Source organism: Chiloscyllium punctatum, chromosome 16, assembly GCF_047496795.1.
Source record: "Chiloscyllium punctatum isolate Juve2018m chromosome 16, sChiPun1.3, whole genome shotgun sequence".
Taxonomy (NCBI): Eukaryota; Metazoa; Chordata; class Chondrichthyes; order Orectolobiformes; family Hemiscylliidae; genus Chiloscyllium; species Chiloscyllium punctatum.
In genome coordinates this window covers 6,792,087-6,818,866 of record NC_092754.1, presented here as the reverse complement: position 1 = coordinate 6,818,866, position 26,780 = coordinate 6,792,087, and the positions used below count along the sequence as shown (strand labels likewise).

Sequence of the window (26,780 nt, the reverse complement as noted above, 5' to 3'; positions counted from 1 at the left end):
ACGCCCCCAGTTCTACCCATTCCATAAACGCCCCCAGTTCTACCCATTCCATAAACCCCCCCAGTTCTACCCATTCCATAAAACCCCCAGTTCTACCCACTCCATGAACCCCCCCCAGTTCTACCCATTCCATAAAACCCCCAATCTACCCATCCCATGAACCCCCCCAATCTACCCATCCCATGAACCCCCCCCAATCTACCCATCCCATGAACCCCCCCCAATCTACCCATCCCATGAACCCCCCCATCTACCCATCCCATGAACCCCCCCTGTCTACCCATTCCATGAATCCCCCCCCCCCAGTATTCCCTTTCCATGAACCCCCCCCAGTCTATCCATTCCATAAACCGCCCCAGTCTTCCCTTTCCATAACTGTCCCCCAGTCTTCCCATTGTAAACCCCTCATAGTCTTCCTATTTCACAAACCCCTCCCTGTCGTCCCATTTCACAACTTCCTCCCCGTCTTTGCATTCCATTCCATAAGCCCCCCAACCTTCCCTTTCCACGCTGCTCCCACCCTGTCTTCTCATTTCATTCTTTCTCCTACCCAACATTTCCCATTTCTCTCATAACTCTTCCCATGCAATCCCCTTGTCTCCTGCCATGTTACCTAGCCAGATAATGAAACATCTGGATATCAAACCTACAGCTCAGCGAGCAAACCTACACCCTGCTCCTGCCATGTTCTTGGATTCTGGATCTCTGACAGTGTGAGATCCAACTGGTCCAAAACTTTAGCTCCCTTCCATTTTTTCCATGACACAAAACGTTTGAAAACGTATTCAGCATTGTTTTTGTTACGTTGACCTCTAGTCAGCAAAAGTTAAGTTTAATGGATTTTATTGTAGAATTAATCATTGTGATAGCTTACTGATGGGTGTTGCAAAATTATCCTGCGTGGTAATGGATCTGTTTAGTTCACTGTGGTAGGTGAGGGAAGGTTCTTTAAGGCATCAGATATGAAGATTTTGCTTTATTTTGATGTTGGTGCATCTTGCTGGCCTAGCATTTTAAATATACTCATCCTTAGATAACATGACCTTAATAGCCTACAGTAAACAGGGTTCCAGCGGAATAGCATAAGCTGCTTTCGAAAATGTCATAAGTGTGACTGTCTAATGGGGCAGGGATTTGTAAGGAATATAGGATGTAATTGTAAACCCATAGTTTTAACCCATGTCATCCACCTGACCGTTATAGTCTATTTCTGACTTTGGTTTTGCTTCCAAACTGTTCTGAGGAATGGTCACTTGACCTGAAATGTTAATTCTGATTTCTCGCCACAGATACTCCAGATCTTCTGAATTTTACAACTATTTGTTTTGGTGCTGATTTACAGTATCTACTGTTCTTTCGGTTTTTATTCCCAAGTATTGTTTGAGAGGAATCAGCTCACGCTGCTGATGTTAATTATAGCTACATTAATTTTGTTTTGGAGGAAACACATTGAAATTATGTCCAATCTATTGTATCTCTTACAGCTAAAACTATAACTTGAATTATTATCGCTGTTGGCAAGTGGCAAAGTCGTCTCACTATGCAAGTGATATCATGGTTACATTGCGCTGGGTGAACAAGTGGGATGTTTCCTGGCAAGATATAGAGCAGCCAATTGAATGTTTGCAGCTTAAAGCCCACCCCCACCCCCTCATCTCTTAGCTGCTCTGTGCATGTGACGGAGGAACTGGAAGTTTTACACTGATTTCCCCCTAGCCGATTGGCAATTTGGTGCAGGCGTTTGAAACTGGAGAGAAATTACTTAAGTAATAAAGGCTTTCAGAAGCCCATTGCACACTTAAAAAAAAAATTGGCAGTAGTTTCTTGACTTGCTAATATTTGTGGAGAGAGAGGGGAAATGTCTTTTTGCTGACTTTGTTTTACTAGTAGCTGAGCTTCGAAGAGCTATTTATAGTGTAGCCTTTGCATGGACTACAGTAATGTACAGTATTTTCACACACTCGTTACTACTTTCTGTGCAATTCTATTGGAAGCAGTTTCTTTGGTGTTTGTGAGCATAGTAACATGGCAATCTTCTGAAACAGAGCAGGGGTTTTGTTCCCTGATATAATTCAGTTCCCGATGAAAAGTCATTGACCTAGAACATTAGCTCTTTCACTTTCTCTACAAAGGCTATCTGACTTGTGTGTTTACAGCATTTGCTGTTTTTTTTTAAATGTCACTCACTTTGCTGTTTGGTCGGAGCTCAGTGTGCTTAATCTGGTAGCCACATTTCTTACGACACATCCAACATATTTTATAGACTATAAATTAATGTTGGATGGCCTGAGGTTGTGTAAGATGTTTCATAAGTGTTAATGTTTTCATTGCTAAGCTCAATCCAATTGTTCGTCACAAAGACTAACCAGGAGCAGAAATTGTTGTTATTACTTTCCTGTTCTGCGTTGTTGAAATTGGACATGCCACCCAATAATTAATCTACCTGAGGCTTTATTACAGTAAAAGCAAATTCAGACTAGGAAACAATACTGCTTTTATTCATCTGAGGGTTGGTTAGCTCAGTTGACTGGACAGCTGGTTTGCAATGTCGAGTGAAGCCAACAGTATGGGTTCAATTCTTGCACCAGCTGAGGTTGCTAGGAAGGACTTTGCTACTCAACCTCTCCCCTTGCCTGAGGTGTGGTTATCCTCGAGTGAAACCCTCACCAATTGTTTCTCTAATGAGAGAGCCGGTGGTTTGGCACCTTTGTCTTTATACATTGAGCCAGGAGGAAACTGACTGTCTTCTCTAACAGCTCTTAGTGAAGGAAATTTCTGTAGTATTTTTCACTATTAGTCCCCAAAGTTATTTACACCCAAACTTTGGGGATGTTGCTTCACTTTTAATTTCATAATCTGCTGATCAAGTAATTTTACAACTTCATCCTATCTATCATTTTTTTGGGATCATTTCTGATGGCAATTCAGTACAATTCCCAAAGGATAATGTTTGAACTTTCCATATGTATAGTAATTAAACCTTTTGTGTCTAATGTGGAAGTGCTTGCTATTATTAAACAAGAGTAAACCTGGTTCAATCCTTTATTATACCTGTTTGACTCCTTTGTATAAATGTGATGACACATATGCCCAAGCACCTATAAAAAAAGTGCACTGTATAGTACTTGGTGTTCTGTCAAATGTTATGACTGTGAAATAGAACATGCAGCTCCTAAAACTGTCTGCTTGCAAGCTATAAACACTAGCAGCAATGACTCCATAGCATTGAAGGTTAAATGCTCTCAACCCTTAGTGTGTGAAACTATGACTGTTATTACATGGAACCATTAGAAGTAATCTTCATTCAGTTTATTTTCCTTTTTTTTAGTAAGGCAGTGGTGTTGCAAAATCTAAATTGTTAATCCTGTATGCTGTTGTATAATTTATTATCAAGAAGTGTCCTTAGTACTTTCCTGCAGTATTCAGAGAATGTGTAGTTATAATGTCTTGCCAAAGAAATAAATCCACAGAGATTGGTCTGTGATCATCCAATTGTGTAGCAATTGTTATGATCCCAACTGATGGTAATATTGAACAAGTCAGATCCCAGAATGAGACCTGGTTCAGTAGATCATACATTTAATTTTATTTTTATTTACCATGGTAATTAGTCATTGAAACATATTCGTACAAAGCTGTAGATATTCTTTATTAGCAGAATGTAAATGTACTAAACAAAAGAGAGGGGGAAACAAGCATTATAAAAAAACCTTAAACAGCGAAAGTTTCATTCTGTATGCCAACTTAGAGACTCCAATACAGAGAAATCACACTTCTAGTTCAATGTTTTAATTTTCTACTTAACTGACTCCTTCCACAAAGGGAAATAGTTATGGAGAGCAATCATATCCATCCCAGGATGTCACAGCATGAATTCCCCAATGCAGATATTTTTAAACAACCTGTTTAAAAATTTTAAGACAAGCCTGTGGAGTTAATGGGATTTGAACCCAGGCATCTGGTTGACGGGTAAGGCACATTACCATAATGCCATGAACGCTATTTTTCAATGTAGTGTCTGAAGCCAAGAATTCCTCTCTTCTTTATCATGGGGTCAAAAGAGGGGATGTACATTAATTGCACAATACTCAGTACTATTCAATGAAACCATCTATGTTCATATGCAGCAAGAACTGCATGAGTGAATGAGTGGGCAGGAACAATTTTGCCACACATGCCAGGCTATCATCTACCATAAGAGGATCTAACCATCTCCTCTTAACACTCATTGGCATTGCTGTCACTGAATCTCGTGCGTTAAACATCCTGGGATGCTTACTATCAGTCCAGTTCAATTTTTAGTCAGCCATATAAATAGTGTAGGTATAAGAGCCAGTCAGAGGCTGATAAATCACTTCCAATCTCCCTGGTGCCTTTTCACAATCTACAAGGCCCAAATCCCCACTTGCACGATGGTTAAAGCTCCAACTACATTCAAGAATTCAACACCATCCAGGACAAAGCAACAAGGTTGATATGCAACCTTTCCACTACCTTCAACAGTTACTCCTTTCACCATTGATACACACTGGAAGTGAAGCTCTGTTTGCTGGATACCTAGTTTGCAAAGCAGACAGATGCCAACAGCGTGGGTTCAGTTCCCACAGCAGCTGAGATTACCATGAAGGACTCTCCTAGTCAACCTCTCCCCCTGTCTGAGGTGTGGTGACCCTTGGGTTAAACTATCACCAGTTGTCTCTTTCTTTAACAAGAGAGCAGCACCATGATCTGATAAATCTATGGTGACTTTACTTACCTTACAATGATAACAGTATTTGCAAGATGAAATGCAGCATCTCATCTGGGATCCTTTGATATCACCATCCAAACTCATGACCTCTCCTACCAAGGAGGACAAGAACAACAGATGCATGGGAATATCCCCACCTCCAAGTTTCCTTCCAAGGTACACACCGTCCTGACTTGGAAATATTATCACTGTTCCTTCATTGCACTGGGTCAAAAGTCTGCAACTCCCTTTCAAACAGCACAGTAGGGCCTCCTACCCTCATGGTCTGCAGTAGTTCAAGAAGGTCGTTTAAGATGGGCAATAAGTGCTGACCTATCTGATGATGCATGTATCCTGGGACTGATTAAAAAATAAGCAGTAATGAGGACTTATACATAAGTAAGCCCTCTTACTGATTATGTAAAATACAATGGTCAAGACCATTTTCCTTTTCCTGAAAGATCATCAACGTTAAGCATTAAATCTGTTTTTCCCTCACAGATGCTGCCTGACTTGCTGTACCTTTGTTTATATTTCAATTCTCCTTCCCCTGTTGTATTTTCTTCTGGGTTTGTCCTTTGAGTGAAATCCTTCCAATCTCCTCCAGAAGAGTTGCGGTGTTTCACTTAGTGATTGGTATGGCACTAATCCTAAATTCAAAGCTATAGAAATGTTTATCCGCTGTTAGCAATAACTCCAAATTTGTCTCTGCATGAACAATTTTTTTTCCCTGGGTCAGTGTAACAACCTGGCTGTGTGATAATTGAAGTATTTTGTAACCTATTGCCTGGAGTAGGTTGAGAGTGATAGCCCAACAGTGTGATCATACTTGGAGAAGATAGCTCTTTCTCCAAGGTACTGCAATTTCTTTTCTGCAATTTCTTTTCAACAATTTCTTTTGACCTCCTTTCTACTTGTATTCCTCCTCTTTACTTTTAAGCTTTAAGTAATCTAAATAAATTAACATTATGAAAATAATAAAGCATTAAAAGTTTTTACTCAGTGAAGTTCAAATCAAAAAGTCCACAAAAGGTGGGACAGATAGTAGAAATGACTGGATGATTAAAGGGATTATGTTGCAACACTGTAGAAAATACTAATATGTGCAAATGAAGAAAAACAATTGATCCAGAGCTGTTAGTAGTTATAGAGCCATTACCAACATTTGCTGTCTAATTGAATAACAGTAGTTATGACCTGAAGTTGTTGAAACCAGTGTTGAGTCTGCAAAGCAGCAGTGAACTAAACAAGTGATAAGGTGTTGTTCCTTAACCTTGTACTGAGCTTCATTGGCACTATGTAGGGCGGCACGGTGGCACAGTGGTTAGCACTGTTGCCTCACAGTGCCAGAGACCTGGGTTCATTTCCCACCTCAGGCGACTGTCTGTGTGGAGTTTGCACGTTCTCCCTGTGTCTGTGTGGGTTTCCTCCGGGTGCTCCGGTTTCCTCCCACAGTCCAAAGATGTGCAGGTCAGGTGAATTGACCATTCTAAATTGCCCGTAGTGTTAGGTAAGGGGTAAATGTAGGGGTATGGGTGGGTTGTGCTTCGGCGGGGCGGTGTGGGCTTGTTGGGCCGAAGGGCCTGTTTCCACACTGTAAGTAATCTAATCTAATCTGATCTATATTGCAAATGGGAAATTTAGTACATTTTGGAAATCTGATATAAGCCGCAGTCCAGGAAAATGTTCAGCAGAATTCCTTCTAATTATTCTTTGTGCACGCCCTGCTTGTTACAATGTGCAGTTCATTTAAGATTACCATGCGTGCTAGAAAATGAGTCTGTAGTAGTTGGGTGCAAGATGACTGGCACAGGCAGAATGAGCTAAAGGAGCCTTTTCTGTTCTGTGAAATTCTGACTTCGGCTATATTGAGTTAGCAATCTGAACTGTTCATAAGTAATGTTTGTTACATTCTTGGAACAGGCCAATTTAGACCATTTTTAGAGACCGATGTTTAGATTTATTGGTTTATGCTCAGCTATTTATGGCTGCAGTAACTACCTGTGCATAGTTCATATTTGGAACTCATCTTTATCTCCTTGCATCACTTTGGGGTAGAGGGAAGAGCTTGAACCTGCCTCTGACTGTCCATGTGTGCATTTTCATATCTATTATACTTTTTTTATTTAACCTGTATTTGTAATCAACCTGTTCAGAGATGTTATTACACCCCTCTGGAGCTGGTGGGACTTGAATCCAGGCCTCTTGGTCAAGGGAAGGAACTCTACCTCTGCACCACAAGAGCCCCATTGTACTTCATAAATCCATTTGCTTATTGAGTGCATTTGTGTTAAATGCCATTGCTTTATGACAGTTGCATTGCAGGTCTATATAACAGAATCTTCGCTTTAACTTTAACCATTTGGTATTTAAACCTGGACAAAAAGTAGTTTGCATTCAAACCACAGCATGGTGGCTCAGTGGTTAGCACTGCTGCCTCATAGCACCAGGGTCCCTGTTTCGATTCCAGCCTTGGGTGACTATCTGTGTGGAGTTTGCACATTCTCCCTGTGTCTGTGTGGGTTTCCTCTGGGTGCTCCTGTTTCTTTCCACAGTCCAAAGATGTGCAGGTCAGGTGAATTGGCCAAGCTAAATTGTCCATAGTGTTATGTGCATTAGGCCGAGGGAAATGGGTCTGGGTGGGTTACTCTTCGGAGGGTCGGTGTGGACTGGTTGGACTGAAGGGCCTGTTTCCACTCTATTGGTAATCTAATCTAATTCATGGATATATAATTGACCTACATGTTATAACAGTTTTTAATTTATTAAAGAAAATAATGCAATGGTGAATTGTTTGACAGTTGTTCACAGGGAATTACAAATCATGCTGATATGTGTGCATTGCAACCTCTCATACTTCATTGCACATTTGGCATAAAAGCAGATGGAGTAGAAAGACTAGACATGGCTTGCCTTTGACTCATTTTATTTTGCCTCTAATGTATTATTTAGTTTGAACAAAAAGAAATACAAACCTATATATCATAGTTTTCAGACCTGAGAGGACTTCATAGACAATTAATTGCTTTTGAAGTGTACGCTTTGCAGTTATATCGGTGAATGTGACAGGCAACTTGCAAACATCTAGATCAGTGCAAGCAGTGGGATAAGTGGCCAGCTAATTTACTTTGTTGGTTAAAGGTTAAATGTTGACTATGACTATTGTAGGGCTCATCTCTCCTGTTTCAAAATGAGGCCCCATCCATGAGGCTTCTTATCAGCTGAACCAGAGGAAGAACTATTGGGGAAATCCCTAATGTCAGAGTACTCTCACTGAGTTAAGTTTGCTCTTGTTTATCACTTATAGCTTAAACACAGTAGCCGGTTACACTCCTTAATATTCGAGTTGTACATAGCACCTGCTTTTGGATATACATTTTTATTCATTATTGGGATGTGGGCATTACTGGCAAGACCAGAATTTATTGGCCATCCCTAATCCTCCTTGAGAAGGAGGTAGTGAGCACATTTTTGAACCTCTGCAGCTCATGCGGTTTTAAAGTGGTTTTAATACAACTGAGTAGCTTGGCAAACTGGTTCAGAAGGAAATTAACAGTCAGCAACATTCATTTATGTCTAGTTGATTTTTAATTTGGGAAAGGAATTGGGATGAAAGACACAAACTACCAATGCTGCAGAGTCTGAGACTTGAGAGATTTTAATTGGGTGCCTCAGCATTTCTCTATGCTAACTCCTAAATCCAGCAGGGATGATAGCAGCTGAATATCAAAATTCATGGGCAGGTGAGGGACCTTTGGGATTTATGGAAGTGTTTTGAAAATGCTGTGAGGTGATGACAGTGCTGTGGAAATGATGAGAAATGTTGTGAGGTGCAAGAATGGAATTTCCAACTATAAGAGGTAAATGGTTTGGGCTTTGGAAGATTGAATGGAGTAAGGGGGAATGTTCAGGATACTCTAATTAAGAGTAGAGGATACAAGGAGGAATATCGTGTTAGTGGGGATTTTAGAGTTTGAGAAGGGTAAGACTATAAAAGAATTTTGTAGAGGAAGTGAATTTTGTTGCTAATGTCCCAAGGGGTGGTTAGCCAATGGAGGTCAATAAGAATGAGTACATAGGTGAGTGGGAAATATAGTTAAAATATGGTTAGTGTAGTTTTAGAAGAATTGGAGTTTAAGAAAGGTTAAAATGAGGGGTTCTACCCTTCATCACTTAGTTGAGTACTTTAGGTAGCACTGGTCATGTTACAATTAGTTTGAGCATTGGCTTTAGCTTGAAAAACTACCAATATTTCTGCTCCTGATTTAGAATCTGTTAAGATTTCTGCATATATTGCATGTGGAAGGAACAGGATCAGGTTTGAATGTTGTTCTCCATAATGAAACAGGATGCCATCATAGAACTTAGGCCCAGAAACAAATGGCTACTTGACGGTGATGAAAGGGGAAAGTCAGCATCCATTGTACAGTTATTAAGAGTTGGAAGAATAACACAAAACAAAAGTGGGTGGCATTGTGGTTGGAGTTTGGTTACAATTAATGTGCAATTTTAGGTGCATTAAACTGCCTGTTCTAGCTGCTATGTTTTTCCTGACAAAAATACCTGCCAATTTCTGGAAAGACTATTATCACTAGATGTAATTATTATACTATTAGAATTTTTTAAAGGAAATATTTAACTTTAGTTAATATTACAAATAATGCTGAGTAACGTTGATTTCATTTTCCCCAGCACTGTCATTATTACAATAGTCACCAGCAATATTTAATATAAGCCTTAGGTATCCCAAGGTGTTTAGAAGACACAGCCTAAGTTTAGCTATAAAGGTTTCACATTCTGTGCAAATGAAACATGGTAGTGTCCTGTAAGAGTTGAGTTTAATGGTGACCATAACCATTGTTAATGCTGGGGAGGGTTAACCATCTGGTTATTGATGTTCTCTAAGGAAGAAAATCTGCCATCCTTACTTGGTCTGGCCTACATGTGACTCCAGACCACAGCAATATAGTTAACCCTTACAATTAGGGGTGGATAATAGATGCTGGCTGGCCAGCAATACCCATATCCTGTGAGTGAATTTTAAAAAAAACCTGTGGATGAATAAATGTCTTCCATCAGGCCTGTGCAGATTTTTGCATCATGTTGATGCCAACGTCTTTGATTGAAGCTCAGGATGGTTTGAATGGTTTTTGAGGAATAGTCTCTCCCCATATAAGTACCTATTTTCGAATGTAGAAGGGCTTACTTGTGTTTAAGTAATTTTCTGTTTTTATTTCAGATTTCCAGCACTTAGATTTTGTCTTACTGGTTAATCCAAATGGATAGTCATATTAACCTTTTCCCACAACTTTTACTCAATTTCCAAAGAAAAACTTACTTAGAGCTACCAGTGTTTCATGTGTACCCTGTTAGCTGAGTGAAATATGCTAATTGTTTCCCATTCTTTGTATTATCCATAGGTGTGGAGGAACAGTGGGGGCAATTGTCACTTGCCCATTGGAAGTGATTAAGACTCGGCTCCAATCCTCGGGCTTAACACTTCGTCCGGTCTACATTCCACAGGTGAACCTTAATACGATCAATGGACCAGGTGTTGTTCGACCAGCGCGTGTAGCACCCGGACTCTTTCAAGTTCTAAAGTAAGAGATCTATTTCTATTTATTTTGTTGATGTCGTTTTCTGCATTTCTTCACAAAAGTAATTAATTAGCTTCTCATTGTTGGGTTGTGCTTCAGCACAGTGTCCCTACAGCATCCTGGTCAGATCAACTACTATCCAGTTAGTACATTTCATGTTTGGTTTTCATTGACTCCAACATTTGGGATTTGTTCATTTTATCAGTAAAGCTGTTGTTGGTAGTTTGTTTTATTTTCAGATTTGCAGAATCTTCAGTACTTTGTTTTTATTATTATTTTTGGTGTTTCTAAACATTTTTATTTCTGATAGATTAAGATTTGGGGTGCGAGTGCGAATCTGTTTTTGCATTGGTTTAGTTAGTTTGTGTTTCCAATTAGTGTTTTAATCAGTCAGGTTGTAAGTTTGCTCCCAGACATTTCATTACCATGCTAGGTAACAGCATCAGTGAGCCTCCGGTGAAGCGCTGGTGTCCTGTCCTGCTTGCTATTTATGTGTCTTGCTTTATTGTGGTGGGTGATATCACTTCTGGTTCTGTTTCTGAGAGGTTGGTAATTGGGGTCCAATTTAATATGTTTGTTAATGAAGGTCCGGTTTGAATGCCAGGCCTCTAGTAATTCCCGTGCGTGTCTTTGTTTAGCCTGTCCCAGGATGGATGTATTGTCCCAGTCGAACTGGTGTCCCTCTTTGCCTGTATGTGTTTGGATACTAGTGATAGTTGTTCATTAATGTCAGTGAATTCCTGGGTGGAGTGAATGGAGTGGCTTGAGAAAACCATATGACAGCCACCTTCAGGAAACTAGACAAAGCAGGTGAAATCAACAAGACAGACCTCCAAAGAATGAAACCTGAAGGATCCAACAGACCCCATTTCTACAGATTACTAAAGGCACATAAACAAAGGACCCCCCCCCCCCCCCCAGACCCATAGTTTCACTTCCCAGTACATCAACATACAGACTAGCAAAGGCACTGCAACACCTAATAGAAGACTCAAGCCACTTCATCCACTGGACTCAGGAATTTCTTAACATAATCAAAGACACCAGGGTAGACAACGACAAGGTCATGGTTTCCTTTGACGTGACGGTCCCATTCACATCAGTAAACATTACCTTAGCAAAAGAAACACTGGCCGCACTACTAGATGAACCAAGGACACAAACACCCGAGAGCACCAACTCCGTCAGCAAGGGCAGCTTCCTCAAACTAGTAGACCTGTGCTTCACCTTCAACGATAAGACCAACAAACAAATCAATGGGATGCCTATGGGATTGCCAATATCAGGACTCTTCGAAGCAGTTATGACAGGTTAGAGCGAACTGCCCTTCCCACAACCCAGCCCAAGATTTGGGTTCACTATGTGGATGGCATTTTTGTCATCACGAAAAGCAACAAATTAGAAGAAACCCACAAACAATTAAACAACTTTCTCACCGGTATAATGTCCACCAAAGAGTAAGAGGACAACAGACTCTCCTTCCTAAATTTCACAGTAGAACGAAAAGCCAATGGAGAGTTGCCGACCAGTATCTACAGGAAAGCCAAATATACTGACCAGATACTCAATTACAGGAGCAATAATTCCAAACCCGCATACTTAGCTGCATCAGGACATTATTTAAACAAGGTACAGCACACTGCAGCACCCAGGAGCTACGAGAAGCCAAGAAAAAACACTTATACAACGTATTTAGGAACAACAGGTACCTGATAAGCGCAGTCCACCGATTCCTACGCAACAGGCCGAAACAAGAAGACACAATACACCCAGAGACTGTAGCCACCCTACCATACATTAAAGACATCTTGGAGATGATGACCAGACTACTCCGGTCCCTAGGCATCGTGATAGCCCACAAACCTACCACCACACCGAAACTGATGAATTTAAAGGACCCTGTACCAACAACCAGCAGAATGTACATCATATGCAAAATACTGTAAAGTACATCATATACAAGGACTGCAAAAATCATTACATTGGACAGGCGGGCAGGAAACTAGCCACCATGAGCACCAAGTAGCTACCAAAAGACATGACCAGCAATCACTAGTATCCATACATAAAGTCAGGGACACTAGTTCGATTGGGACAATATATCCATCCTGGGACAGGCTAAACCAAGACACGCACAGGAATTCCTAGCAGCCTGGCATTCAAACTGGAACTCCATTAACAAACATTAATTTGGACCCCATTTACCAACCTCTCAGAAACATAACCAGAAGTGATATCACCCACCACAACAGACCAAGACACATATACCCAGCGGGACAGAGCACCAGCACTTCACTGGAGGCTCACTGATGATGTTACCTAGCATGGTAATGAAATGAGTGAGAACAAACCTGTCAGCTCAGTGAGTGAACTCACAACCTGAGCTACAAATGTTTAATCAGTCTTTGTATCTCATAGTCACGTTGGCTATTTCAGAAAGATTCGAGCAAAAGTCTAAAACCTCTTTCTAAAAATGCTCACTAACAGCAAAAATGCTGGAAATCTAAAATAAAATACCACCATCTGCAGGTGGTTCTTTGAGCCACTCGGCATCTTCACTTGGAATTAGGTTGCTCTTCCTTCGGTATTGCTGGGCTAAAATCTTGGAACTCCCTCACTAAGGCATTCTGGTTATAGCTACACAAAATGGATTGCAGAATTTCAAGAAAACAACCCACCAAAACTTTCACAAGGACAAGTAGAGATGGTTATCAACATCCCATGAAAAAAAAATCTTTTTAAAATTTAAAATTACAACAGAAAGTGCTGAAAATACTCAGTCAGACTGGCAGCATATTAGAACATAGAACAATACAGCACGGAACAGGCCCTTCGGCCCACGATGTTGTGCCGAACATTTGTCCTAGCTTAAGCACCTATCCATGTACCTATCCAATTGCCACTTAAAGGTCACCAATGATTCTGACTCTGCCGCTCCCACAGGCAGCGCATTCCCTACCCCCACCACTCTCTGGGTAAAGAACCTACCCCTGACATCCCCCCTATACCTTCCACCCTTCACCTTAAATTTATGTCCCCTTGTAACACTCTGTTGTACCCAGGGAAAAAGTCTCTGACTGTCTACTCTATCTATTCCCCTGATCATATTATAAACTTCTATCAAGTCACCCCTCATCCTTCGCTGTTCCAATGAGAAAAGACCTAGCACACTCAACCTATCTTCGTACGACCTATTCTCCATTCCAGGCAACGTCCTGGTAAATCTTCTCTGCACCCTCTCCAAAGCTTCCACATCCTTCCTAAAATGAGGTGACCAGAACTGCACACAGTACTCCAAATGTGGCCTTACCAAGGTCCTATACAGCTCATGCTTCAAGTTCTGACCTTCCAGCTCGTGAAAATGAGTGCTGGGATTGTGATGTGCATTTACCTAATCATCTTCATTATTATTATTTTTATCCAGCTCTTAATAGTTGTTCATTTGCTGCACACGACAGGGAGCCCAATATTATTAGTTAATGTACTACTTCAAGCTATCCTGCAAAAAAAGGGAAAAATAAAAGTGAAAGTGCAATGTGGCATCACTCAGACAAGTACTGTACAAAAAAGAACAATAGCTGACCCATGGGAGAGTGCATTCACCAAGATGTTCTAGTACTGCACTGAAAATCTGGTTGGAGGAGAGGTGCTCTATATTCACAGTAGGTCCAAGCAGATGGTGAGAAGGTAATGGTAATAGAAAGCAACAGAGAAAATGCTCGGAGTTCATGCAGCAGTACTAGCCATTGTGCCACCGTTTACTAAACTGCACAGTTTAACATCAGTGCTGGGTAATGCTTCAGAAACAATCAGAAAAGATTAATAGGTGTTTGTCAGTTTATCTGTTGAGATCTCAGACTTTAAACATTAACTCTGTTCTCCTACACATGGCTTGACTTTCTGATCATTTTTTTCTCTTGCTGCTGAAGTGTTATTTTAACAGAACTTGGCTTCGTTTAACTGTTACGTTGGCCTTTAAAATTGTCTGTAGCTTGAACCTTGGCCAACTTAAAAATCAGTGACGTTGAAATACTGCAGAACAGGAATAAGTCAGTCTCACTGGATTCATTTAACCTTATCCTTCCTTATGAAGGGGGAAAGTGAGAACTGCAGATGCTGGAGATCAGAATCAAAAAGTGCGGTGCTGGAAAAGCACAGCCCGTCAGGCAGCATTCACGGAGCAGGCGAGTCAATGTTTTGAGCTTAAAACATCAACTCTTCTTGTCGGCTGCTGCCTGACTGGCTGTGCTTTCCTGAGCCCACTTGTTTTGATTCCTTTCCTTATGCAGTCATCTAGCTAATGAGCAGTTCAAAATCCAGAATCTGTCTGCATTTGGCATTTGCATCTAATGTATGTTATTTAGTTCAAACAAAAGCTCATTTGCTAAGCAAAATCTGTTTTCAAAGAAATATCAAATGGAGGTTGAACATTAGTCATTTCGACCTCTGGACAGTAATGAAGAAGTTGAAAACATGGGTGCATTGCTCCTCTTCTGGTTGAAGTTATGTTGCTGATTCTCAGCGATTGCTGTTGCACAAAGGAAATGTTAATGTGAGTGAACACTATCAAAAATGGACATTTAATCTGAAGGATTTCCTTATCCCTCCTGAAGCCCAATTTACAACAAGTCATTACACACTGCATTTTTCTATCATATCCCTTTGCTATCGGAGATCTGTTCTCTTTATGGAACAGAGGCGTTAAGAAATGAAACACTATGCAGTAATGTAAACTGAAATCCATTGTTTTCATCTCACTAACTGCTGTGACAAAGCTAATCCTGTTTTTTCTGTTGAACGTCATTGCTGTGCGTCTAATTGCTAGAGGCATCTTTCAGAGAAGCTCATTAGAATGATAGATTTTACATTGTTTGAACACTCTCTTCATTAAGCATTGCACTTTGGCCTTCATAAATAGAGGGTGCTGAGTTTTGACAGGCTTAGATAAAGCAGAGGAGAAACTCTTCTTGTTAGCTGGTTGTCCTCTCAATCTTGTGTAAGTGATTTGCACTGAAATGAGGAAGAGTTTTTTTTTGTGCAGTGAGCAGTAAACATGTAGAACACATTGTCCGAACCACAATTTGTGAAGCACTTTGAAATGTCTTGAGGTTGGGACAGGGAATGTAAACAGATTAAGATTTCTTTCTTTCATATTTGTATTTATCACGGCCTATTTTTAATTAGGATTGGAAATTTAAAGGAAATCCATAGAAGAGCATGTACATGGTATTCTGTAGAGTAGGGCACCTTTTGTACAGCAGACTCCACACTGCCTTGGACATTTCTTAGTTTCGGTAATCAAATGTGTGTGTATAATTGAGAATAAGGTTCTGCTGCACAGCTTCCTCCTCAGACATGAGCTGATCCATCATTAACATTAAATTCAAGTTCCAGTTTGAACACCTTAATTATCGGATATCACTTGCATTTTGCTGTCTTAATATTGAGGAGTGGGAGCTATCACTAAGCAGTACTGTTTTCCTGAGTATTGCAAAGTGTTCTGCAGACTAAAGTCTGTGTGTGGTAGAGGTGCCTTATGTTTCGATTCAGTCTGTTCTGTAGTGAAGTTCTAACAAACTTTAACCTTTTGCTTCCAATTCTAAGTATAGCTGACAAAATATAGTTTTAAAATAGGGACTGAGTTGATGTTTGTGTTTGCTGATGTAATTATCTAACAAATGAAAAATAAGTTGTAAGTTTGCTTGCTGAACTATAAGGTTTGTTTTCAGATGTTTCCTCACCATACTAGGCAACATCATCAGTGAGCCTCTGGTGAAGCACTGATGTTATGTCTTGCTTTCTATTTATGTGTCTTGGTTTCTTAAGATGGGTGATATCATTTCTGGTTCTTTCTTTCAGTGGCTGGTAGGGTTCAAATCAATGTGTTTATTGATGGAGTTCCAGTTAGAATGCTAGGCCTCTAGGAATTCCTATGCATTTCTCTATTTAGCTTGTCCTACAATGGATGTGTTTTCCCAGTCAAAGTGGTGTCCTTCCTCATCTAGTGATAGTGGGTCATGTCTTTTGATGGCTATTTGGTGTTCATGTATGCTGCTGGCTAGTTTTCTGCCTGTTTGTCCGATGTAATGTTTGTTACAGTCCTTGCATGATATTTTGTAAATGACATTCGTTTTGCTGGTTGTTTGTATAGGGTCCTTTAGCTTCATTAGCTGCTGTTTGTGTGTTTGTAGGTTTGTGGGCTACCATGAGGCCAGGGGATCTGAGTAGTCTGGAAGTCATTTCAGAGATGTCTTTGATATAAGGTAATGTGGCTAGAGTTTCTGGGTGCATTGTGTCTGCTTGTTTGGATTTGTTGTTGAGAAAATCGGTGGACTGTGTTTGTTGGGTACCCATTCTTCCTGAGTATGCTGTATAGGATTTTGCTTTGGCTGTTTGTAGTTCCTAGGTGCTGCAGTGTGTTGTGGCTCATTGAAATAAGGTTCTGATGCAGCTCTGTTTGTGGGTGTTGGGATGGTTGCTCCTGTAGTTAAGTATTTGATCTGTGTGTTATTTTTCTGTAGACACTGGTTTGAAGTTCCCCACCAACTATTCGTTCTACTGTGACATCTAGGAATGGGAGTCATTTGTCGTTCTCATGTAAAATAATGCCAGGATATGTGAACACCAACTAGACACCAAAAGACATGACCCACCATCCTTACATACAGGCGAGGAAGGACACCTCATTGACTGGGACCACACATACATCATAGGACAAGCTAAGCAGACATGCATGGGAATTCCTCGAGGCCTGGCATTCTAATTGGAACTCCGTAAATAAACACATTGATTCAGACCCCATCTACCATCCTCTGAGAAAAAGAACCGGAAATGATATCGCCCACCTTAAGAAACCAAGATCTATAAATAAAGCGAGACCATAACAGCAGCGCTTCACCGAAGGCTCACTGATGATGTTTCCTCACCATACTAGGCAACATCTGAAAGCAAACTTTCCAGCTCAGCGAGCAAACTTACAACCTGAACCTCAACCTGAGCTACAAATACTCTCAAAAATCGCAAATGGAAAAATAATTTGTCTTTAATGTATCAGTAAATGTCCAAAGTGTTTCACAGAGCTGTGATTTTAAAAAAATGCCAAAGCAATAGTTAATACGAAAGGTACCAAAAGCACAGTCAAAGAGAGAGGTTTTAAGAACAACCTTAAAGATGGAAAGTTGGAAAGAGTTTGAATGCGTGCCTTGGTGGTTGAAGATACAGCCACCTGAGACAATAGTGGAATTTTTGTATTAAGATTAAAACATTGAAATAATAAACTTGTACAAATTCAGCTGTTTTGTTCCCTTATTTCAAATACTTTCTAACTTTTTGTACTAACTCTTACAGATCTATCATTGAAAAGGAGGGACCGAGATCACTTTTCAGAGGGTTAGGACCTAACTTGATAGGTGTTGCTCCATCCAGGTAAATTTCCATATTGCCAGTAGATTTCCATATATTTTCTTAATGCTGTGTGAATACCTGATTAGATCTTAAAGTGGAATTCAGGCTATCCTTGGTGGGACTCAAAGGCTTATGGTGACAAATAATTTGAATGTATGTGCTGTCCTCCTACTTTTATTTTCACACTTGTCCTTTTGAAATGTGAATACTACCCTTGTTCAAGTCACAATCTCTTCACTTCAGAACGTGTGTAACAACTTCACTACACTGCGTTAATTACGCTTTTATCACAACATTAGAAGAACACATGTTAAGTGGCGTTACTCCCCTTTTGGCGTGAGGGGGCTGCACTTTGAACTTGGGATGTTACTGTGGATCTGCTTCTCTTTGAACAATAAAAATTTAATAATTCAAACATACCAGTAACATAATAGCAGAAATGGTAGACTGCAGAAAGTAAATATCAAAAACAAAATTTCGGAGAGGGGCAGTGATTGGCAGAGAACCTTTATTCAGAATTCATTTCTACATTGGAAAAATTAGTGCCATTATAACTTAATTGGGGCACTCTTGTTTGGGGGAGAGACTTAATTCAGCACCTCGCAAACCCATAACCTCTACCATATAGAAAAGTAAGGGTAGCCAATTAACATTACCAACTATGAATTCCTCTTCAAGCCACACCATCATGATTTGATAGCCCCCACTCCTTTTGTATTGCCAGGTCAAAATCCTGGAAGTTTCTTTAACTGCACTATGGGGTGTACTTGTATCAGATGGCCCATAGTGGTTCAAGAAGATGACACCAGGTTTTTTTATTTTTAAGGGCACTTGGGGTTGGGCAATAACAGCTGACCTTGACAGCAATTCTCACGTTTATTAGATAATTAAAAAGTATTTTATGCTGATGCTTCATTGAGGTCATAACAGGTCCAGATTTGTAACAGTGGTCAATATGCTTTCTGCAATTAACCTCTAAATAGCCTAATTTTTTTTCACCTTATTGCTGTTAATTGTACATTGGTTTTCAAAAGATGACCAGCACTTAAGTTATCTTGTCGTATAATGACTCAGCATATGTGGTACACTTTCATACAGATGTGATCTAAATGCAGACAATTCAGGCTTTTTAAATAAAAAAATACAACTCGAAACTGCAGATGCTGAAAATTGAAATTACTGAGAAAACTCAGCAGGTCTGATAGCATCTATGAAAAGACAGCAGCGTTAAAGTTTCAAGTCCAGTGACCCTTCTTCAGAACCAATGTAGCGAGGAAAATGTTGGTATATATGCTGAAGATGGGGTGGGGAAAGAGTAAACAATAGATGGAAATGAAACCGAGAGAGAGAGGAGAAAACAGTTGGGCAGACAAAGGAATTGGTAAAGATCAGCTTGGAGAGATCAATGGCTGTTAATGGGTTCTATTAGTAGCTGACAATGGAATGATGGTGGTGCAACCCATGTGATGACAATAGTCTGGTATGTCAGGATTGGAGTAAGGACTTGGGAGAAGGTGCTTAGTCCTTAAAATTATCGATCTCTATATTGAGTTCCGAAAGTTGCAGGGGTCCCAGCGGAAAAGGGGATGCTGTTCTTCCAGCTTGTGCTGAGCTTTGCTGTAGAACTGCAACAAGCTCAGGATAGAGATGTTGACCAGCAAATGCGGTGGTGTGTTGAAGTGGCAGACAGCAGTGAGTTGAGTCATTCCTGCAGGGAGAATATCAGTGTTGTGCAAAATGGTCGCTCAGTCTGCGTTTTGTCTCCCCGATGTGGAGCATATCACATTGTGACCAGCTATTGCAGTAGATTGAATGAAGTACAGGTAAATATGTGGCAGAAGGTGTGCCTGGGGCCTTGCATATTGATGAAGGAAGAAGTAAACAGGCTTCTTATAATCCTTGTGTGAATACCTGTTGAGACACCTCACTTAACTTGAATGTATGCCCTTTCTCATGGTTTTTTTAAAGAAAAAAAGTTGAAGGTATAATACTCAGTTAATAAAAGAGATTAGAATTGAATATAAAACTAGGCATATTCCTGTTTTATGTTGTTTACTTGTGTGAACAAAGCAACATTGACATGCCTGTCACCTGTCCCCTCCTCTGTTAGCGAAGAGAAATCAGTTATGGCTATCTAGTATCCCCTGTAGAAATGTGTTGAAAGTAGGATGCTGGAAAAGCACATCATGTCAGACAGCATCCAAGGAGCAGGAGAATCGATGTGACGGGCGTAAGCTCTTCATCAGGAATGAGGATTGTGGGCCAAGGAACTGAGAGATAACTAGGAGAGGGTTGGGGCTGGGGGCAAGGTAGCTGGGAATGCAATAGGTAGATGAAGGTAGGGGAGAAGGTGATAGGTCGGAGAGGAGGGTGGAGCAGATAGATGGGAAAGATGATGGATAGATCAAGAGGGTGTGCCAAATTGGAGGCTTAGGGCGGGGATAAGGTGGGTGGAGGGGAAAAGAGGAAACTGATAAAATTCACATTAATCCCATGTGGTTGCAGGGTTTCAAGGCGAAACATGAGACGTTCTTCCTCTAGGCGTTGGGTGGTCCAGGTTTGGCAATGGAGGATGCCTAGGACCTGCATGTCCTTGGTGGAGTGGGAGGGGAGTTGAAGTGTTCAGCCACTGTGTGGTGGATTTGGTTGGACTCAACCCAGTCCCAAGCCCTCCAACTCAGCGATTTCACCAGTTTCCTCATTTCCCCATCCCCTACCTTATCCAGTCCCAAACCTCCAATTCGGCACTGCCCCTTTGACCTGTCTGTCGTCTTTCCTATCAATCTGCTCCACCCTCCTCTGACTTATCACCTTCTCCCCCACCTTCATTTACCTATAGCATTCTCAGCTACCTAACCCCCCCCCCCCCCAAACCACCGCACAAGCCCTCACTCCCCCTTACATTTATCTCTCAGCAACCTGTCCCCCCCCCCCAACCAAGCCTCATTCCTGATGAAGGGCTTATGTCCAAAACATCAATTATCCTGCACCTCGGATGCTGCCTGACCCGCTGTGCTTTTCCAGCACCACATTCTCAACTCTGATCTCCAACATCTACTGTCCTCACTTTCCCTTGTAGAAGTGTGTCCATAATTTAAATGGAAATAGAAATTAATCTGCCTGTGTCTCTTATTTTAGAAAACAAATTTAAAAAGCGTTGGTTGCAAAGCATTTTGGAACATTTCAGTGAAGTATTTTTAAAGTGCAGCCACTATTGTAGCAGCTAATTTGTGCACAGCAAGCTCCAGCAAACAGCAATATCTAATGACTAGGGTTTTTTCTGCAATGTTCAGAGATAAATATTGGCTTGCTGACTGGGTAGATTTCTCTTGTTCCTCAAACTAATGCGTGAGGTTTTTCTTAGATCTGTCCTAGAAGGCGCAGGAGGTCTCTGTTTAATGTCTCACTTGAAATGACATCAGTGCAACACACCGTCAATACTGTACTGCACTGCAGTGTCACCCAGATTCACCTTTAGCAAACTCACTTTTACTGCCATTTTTATATATTCTTTTGATTGTTTTGCAATTTTAACAGGATCATAGGGTTGAAGTACACTACATTCAGGTACCCTGTAAGAATGTAAAACTGATATAACTTGGACAATCAATGACCTCTTGGTTTTAGAAGGAATGAATACTGCAGTTGTTAGCATTCTGCTGGTAAAGTTTCATTGGATGGTAAAGAAATTACATGTTTTTTAATTGCAGCGTAAAGAGAGATTGCACATTGTTTCTTGGCAGGCAATGACGAATGCAAGTGTAACCCATTAGATTCCTCACAAAAGTCAGAGTTTTAACATTTTATTTATTTTGCTGGGAACAAAAGGACTGCTTAGTGAAGTAGCTGCCAGCGATGGGAGTGGATCTTGTTTTCTGATTCATTTTTGACTGTATCAGTTATGCTGGGAAAAAAATGAAGGTTTAAGATCCCAACTTTGTAGCAATGTGAATCCTTTTTGCATTCTGATAATAATTACAAGCTGTTTGTGAGGGATCTGTGAGAGATCTTTACTCAACGTGAACAGAACCTTGCCAAATGGCTGGTTGGATGTTAACCTAGTTTTTCCCTGACTGGGGAAGTGTGCATCTTGTGATGATGCTGCTCATTCAACAAGGATATGTTGTCATTGACTTTTTTTTTTCCAGAGAGGTCATAAAAGATGCGGACACCAATAGGTCTAAATTTGAAGGGTTTTAGGGCCAATTTGATTATAGCTAACAAATACTGCCTCAGGCAAAAGACTTTAAGTTTTTGAAAAAAGCACTTGTGCAAAGAAAGGGGAGCGGCCAGTTCTCCCAGCTCAGCTGTTTTCTAGTTTGATTTGGTTTTGGCAGTCAGTTTTGAAGCTGCTGGATTCAAGAGAAGCAGGTCCATGCTGATCCTCCCTCTCTCTTTCTTCTATCCTGTAAGAACCTGATTTTATATTTTGTGCCAAGGGGTGTTTATGCAAGTATTTGGAACAGCATCATTAAGTGTGGATAGTCTGCTGTGTTTTCAGATAGGGTAAATTATTCGGTATTCTGTTCTCTTTTGTTTGTGTTTCATTTGGTAATCTTGTAAATAAATTGTTTTGCTTAAAACTAAGTGGTTTGACCAGCTGAATCACTCCTGGAATATCTGTGTTACACCTGCACTAGCAAAGTTAGGATCCGGGCTACTTTCTTGAAATGTTTGAGAGGGCCTGCCCTGGTCCATAACAATCTGCACTGAACCCAATTCTGATATCATTCAGCATGCACTTGTGCTGAATTCCAGCATATTTGTTTTTCTACATAGCAATCACAATTAGGAATTCTTCTGAAACCCCATGCTGCATTTCAGTACTTTGTCTCGGAAGAACTAATGCTGTCTTGAGCAGGCAAGTGAAAAGATTACCCTTCTTCTGATGAAGTATTAAATTCTGATTTAATTGATGACTAGACACCAATTGCAAAACTAAATCTAGAAAATCAGGTCAGCATTCCTGCAGGCTTCAATGCAGAAAATAAGTTCAAAACAAAAACTGAAAACAACAGATCGGCATCTGGAACAGAGCCAACTGGTCATTGAGGCGCACAGTCCTCAGGCTTGAAATATTATAATGTCTGGCCTGTTCCTTCAGTACTTTGTGTATTTCATTTTCCGCTGTTTTTGCCTTTAATTTATAGAAATACAGTCTCATTGGTCTAAATGCTTCCAAGCATGTCTGAACAAATGGTATTGTTACCTGATTAATCAACTTTGTTTCATATGCTTGACATTGTATGTGGTGGTAGAGACTGTAAAACATCTCTTTGACTAAGACCCAAACTATTTGCATCAAAACATCACTAATGCCAGTCTTGAAGCTGAAGAGGGATTTGAGATCTTTTTTCATTCTCTCATTCCTTGCCTTTGAAAGTTTTTGATTTTCAATTGTACTTCAGTCAGCAAGCTATTAGGTCAGTTCTCTGGATGTCTAATTTGTGATGCAGATTAATACCAGCAGCACAGGTTTAGTTCCTCTACTGGCTGAAGTTTCTGTAAAGATCCTGCCTTCTCAACCTTGCCTCTTACCTGAGGTGTGGTGATCCTCTGGTTAATCCATCACCAGTCATCTCTGTCTGAAGAGGGAGAAGCCCTATGGGACTATGACAACTTTATCTTTTCTTATTGGAAATATGGAAAAAGGTAGCAACTGTGGGTCAGCTGGCTCTTCGAACTTGCTCTGCCACTCACTGATCATGGCGGATCTTCCCAATCGATCCCCTTTCCTGCTTTCTCCCCATATCCTTTGATCGCTTTAGTTTAAATCTAATTCCTTACTGACAACATTTGGTGTTTTGGCCCAAAATGTTTTCTGTGGTAGAGCATTCCACAGGTTCAGCATTCTAGGTGGAGAAATTTCTCTTTTATACTCCTTAGGTCAGTGGGAACATCCTTCATATGTTTACCCTGTCCAGTCCTAGTTGAGTTTTATAGGGGTCCGTGTGCCTGACTAATTCTTTTATACCTCACATTGGATCGTTTCATTGATTCAATATTGACAAAACAATGAATTCAAACTCGATAGGGTTTTAGTATCCTGGGGCATAATTGAAACTGGTTAAGTTCGAATTGTTGTCAAAACAGCAACCAACTCAGATATCCATTTCACAGCCAAATGTTATATATTTTCAATTTTCTGGTACAGTCTGAGACTGCTATCTGGTCATATCACACGTGCTTATAAGCTCTCAGTTTAGGACATCATTCACTCTTTCTTAACGGTACAGTCCACGCCTTCAACTTCATAACATCCCTTGAAGAAAAAATGAACAATCATAATAGTATTTCTACACACATATATCAAACATTGGACAGATTTCAATCTTATCTATACTTTATCCTATAAATCCGCGATAACGCATCTGCTGTCACATTTTTACAAACCGCAACATGTACAATTACAAAAATTAAGGTATGTAACATAAGACTCCAACAAAACAGTCTCATATTTTTGTCTTTTAATATTTCCAAGAATGTAAGAGGATTGTGGTCTATGTACACAACTATCTCTGACACATTGTTCATCACATAAAAATGTAATGCCAGTGCCAAACTCAACAATTCTTTATCAATGGTAGAATATTTTCTTTGGTGGGTGTTGGGTTTCTTTGAAAAGTAGTCAATTGGCCGTTCAATTCCATTATCGCCTTCCTGCAGCAGTGCAGCTCCAACTCCTATATTGCTCGCATTGATTGCAACTTTGAAGGGTTTCAAAAAATCTGGTGTAGCTAAAATTGATGCGGTAGTTTTAAATTCTCAAATGCCTCCTAGCATTGTTCTGCCAACCGAAATTTTGTGTTCTTCTTTAGTAAATCTGTTAGCAGTGCCACCACGCTGCTGAAGTTTGGAACAAACTTCCGGTAGAATCCGGATGGTCATGGACATTCATCGATGGCATTTGTCTTCACGTTCCTTTGAGTCAACCTTCCATGACCGATGTAATGTCCCAAGAATGTCACCTCCACCTTGGCAAATTCTTTTTTTTAAGTTTATTACCAGTTTTGCTTCTCTTAATCGTTCAAAGAGCTCTGCCAACTGTACCATGTGATCACTAAAGGACACTATATCATCCAGATAAGCTGCACAGTTTGTTAATCAAGCCACAAATCTGTTAATGAGTCCTTGGAATGTGGTTTGGTGCGTTCTTCAGTCCAAAAGGTATCGCTTTGAATTGATATAGCCCATTTGGGGTTACAATGCAGAAACCTTTTTTGCTTTCTCTGATAAAGGTACCTGCCAATAACCAGTAAGTCCAACTTTGTGAAGTGGCTTGTCCAACTTTCTCTATACAGTCCTCCAGTCTTGGTATCGGGTATGATTCCAATTTTAGTATGGTGTTGACTTCCCAATAGTCCACACAAAATCAAGAGTTCAGTCAGGTTTGGAAACTAACACAACCTGTGAACTCCACTCACACTGACTCCGTTCGATGATATCTTTGTTAAGCATCGCCTCCACTTCTGGACATGTGTGGCTTTGAGAGGATTAAGTTTGTAGGGGTGTTGTTTTATTGGAACAGCATTCCCTACTTCTACCTCATGCACAATAATGCTGGTCCTCCCGTCTTATTCCTGCATGTGTCCTAATACTGATGCAACAAACCTTTCAACTGGGTTGTTTTCTCCTGAGACTGTTCCTTAACCTATCTCACTCCTCAGGGACTTCCTCATTATTTAACATATTTTTAGGCATATCAAACTCCATGCCATCTGGATTTGATCCTTCACTCTGCAGCGCAGTAACTAACACCTGTTTCTCCAGTTCCCTGTCTCTATTATAGCAAGGTTTCAACATAGTCACACTGAATACAGTTTTTTTTCAATCCTGCATCTTTACCAGATAGTCCAACTGACTTAATATTTTCTCAGTTTGATAGGGACCACTAAATATGGCTTTGAAGGATTGCCTACCACTGGTAACAATACTAATACGTCATCTCCACTGAGAAAATGTCTGAATTTTAGACTTTATCTGCCATCTGCTTCATTCTATGCTGTGCCCTCTTCAGGTGTTGTTTATCTAACTCCCCTCCTCGATTTAATCTCTCCCTTACCTCCAATTCATATTTCAAGTGAGAGATCTCAGACTTTGGTCCTGTCAATTTTTCTTTAATTAATTTCAAAGGCCCTCTCACTTCATGTATGAATATTAATTCAAAGGGAGTAAACTGAGTCAATTCTTTGGGGCATCTCTAATGGCAAACAATACGAATTGGATACCTTTATCCTAATCATCCGGGTAATCCTGACAGTATGCTTCTAACGTAGTCTTCAGGGTCTGATGCCACCTTTCCAAAGCTCCCTGGGATTCAGAATGGTACACACTTGATTTAAAGTGCTGTATGACTAAGCTATCCAGGACTTCCCTAAAAACCCAACAGTGAAATTAGACTCTTGCTCTGATTGAATCACTCTGGGTAGCCCATACAGAGTGAAGAAAGGTACTAACTCCTCTATCACCCTTTTTGCCTTCATACTGTGTAATGGAATAACCTCCGGAAATCTGGTGCACACATCCATTATGGTTAGCAAGTACCCTACTGGTTTCCACTTTCAATTTTTGGGAGGGGACCTACACAATCAATCATAACCCGCGTGAAAGGTTCTTCAAATGCAGGAGTTGACAACTAAAGTGTTGGTTTTATTATAACCTGTGGCTTACTTAACATTTGGCACGTATGACATGTATGGCAAAATTCAACCACATCATTGTGCAGTCCAGGCCAATAGACAGGCTTTTGTATCTTATGATTTGGAGATGCTGGTGTTGGACTGGGGTGTACAAAGTTAAAAAGCACACAACATCGGGTTATAGTCCAACAGGTTTAATTGGAATCACACTAGCTTTCGGAGCATCGCTCCTTCATCAGGTGGTAGTGGAGGAGTGACGCTCCGAAAGCTAGTGTGCTTCCAATCAAACCTGTTGGACTATAACCTGGTGTTGTGTGATTTTTAATTTTGTACCTTAGCCTGGGTTTTCCTCACGCCTAGGTGACCACCTACTGGTAATTCATGTGCTACCTATAACACTTCCTGCCTGTA

General features: G+C 40.5%; 1 protein-coding gene across 1 annotated transcript in view; it reads left to right on the top strand.

The window, feature by feature from the left end:
• Nucleotides 1–26,780, top strand: part of slc25a33 (solute carrier family 25 member 33) — a 40,418-nt gene that overhangs the window by 857 nt on the left and 12,781 nt on the right. The window contains exons 2-3 of the mRNA XM_072586135.1: nt 10,150–10,329; nt 17,674–17,751. Coding sequence (XP_072442236.1) covers nt 10,150–10,329; nt 17,674–17,751 — 258 coding nt within the window. The remainder of the gene's footprint in view (nt 1–10,149; nt 10,330–17,673; nt 17,752–26,780) is intronic.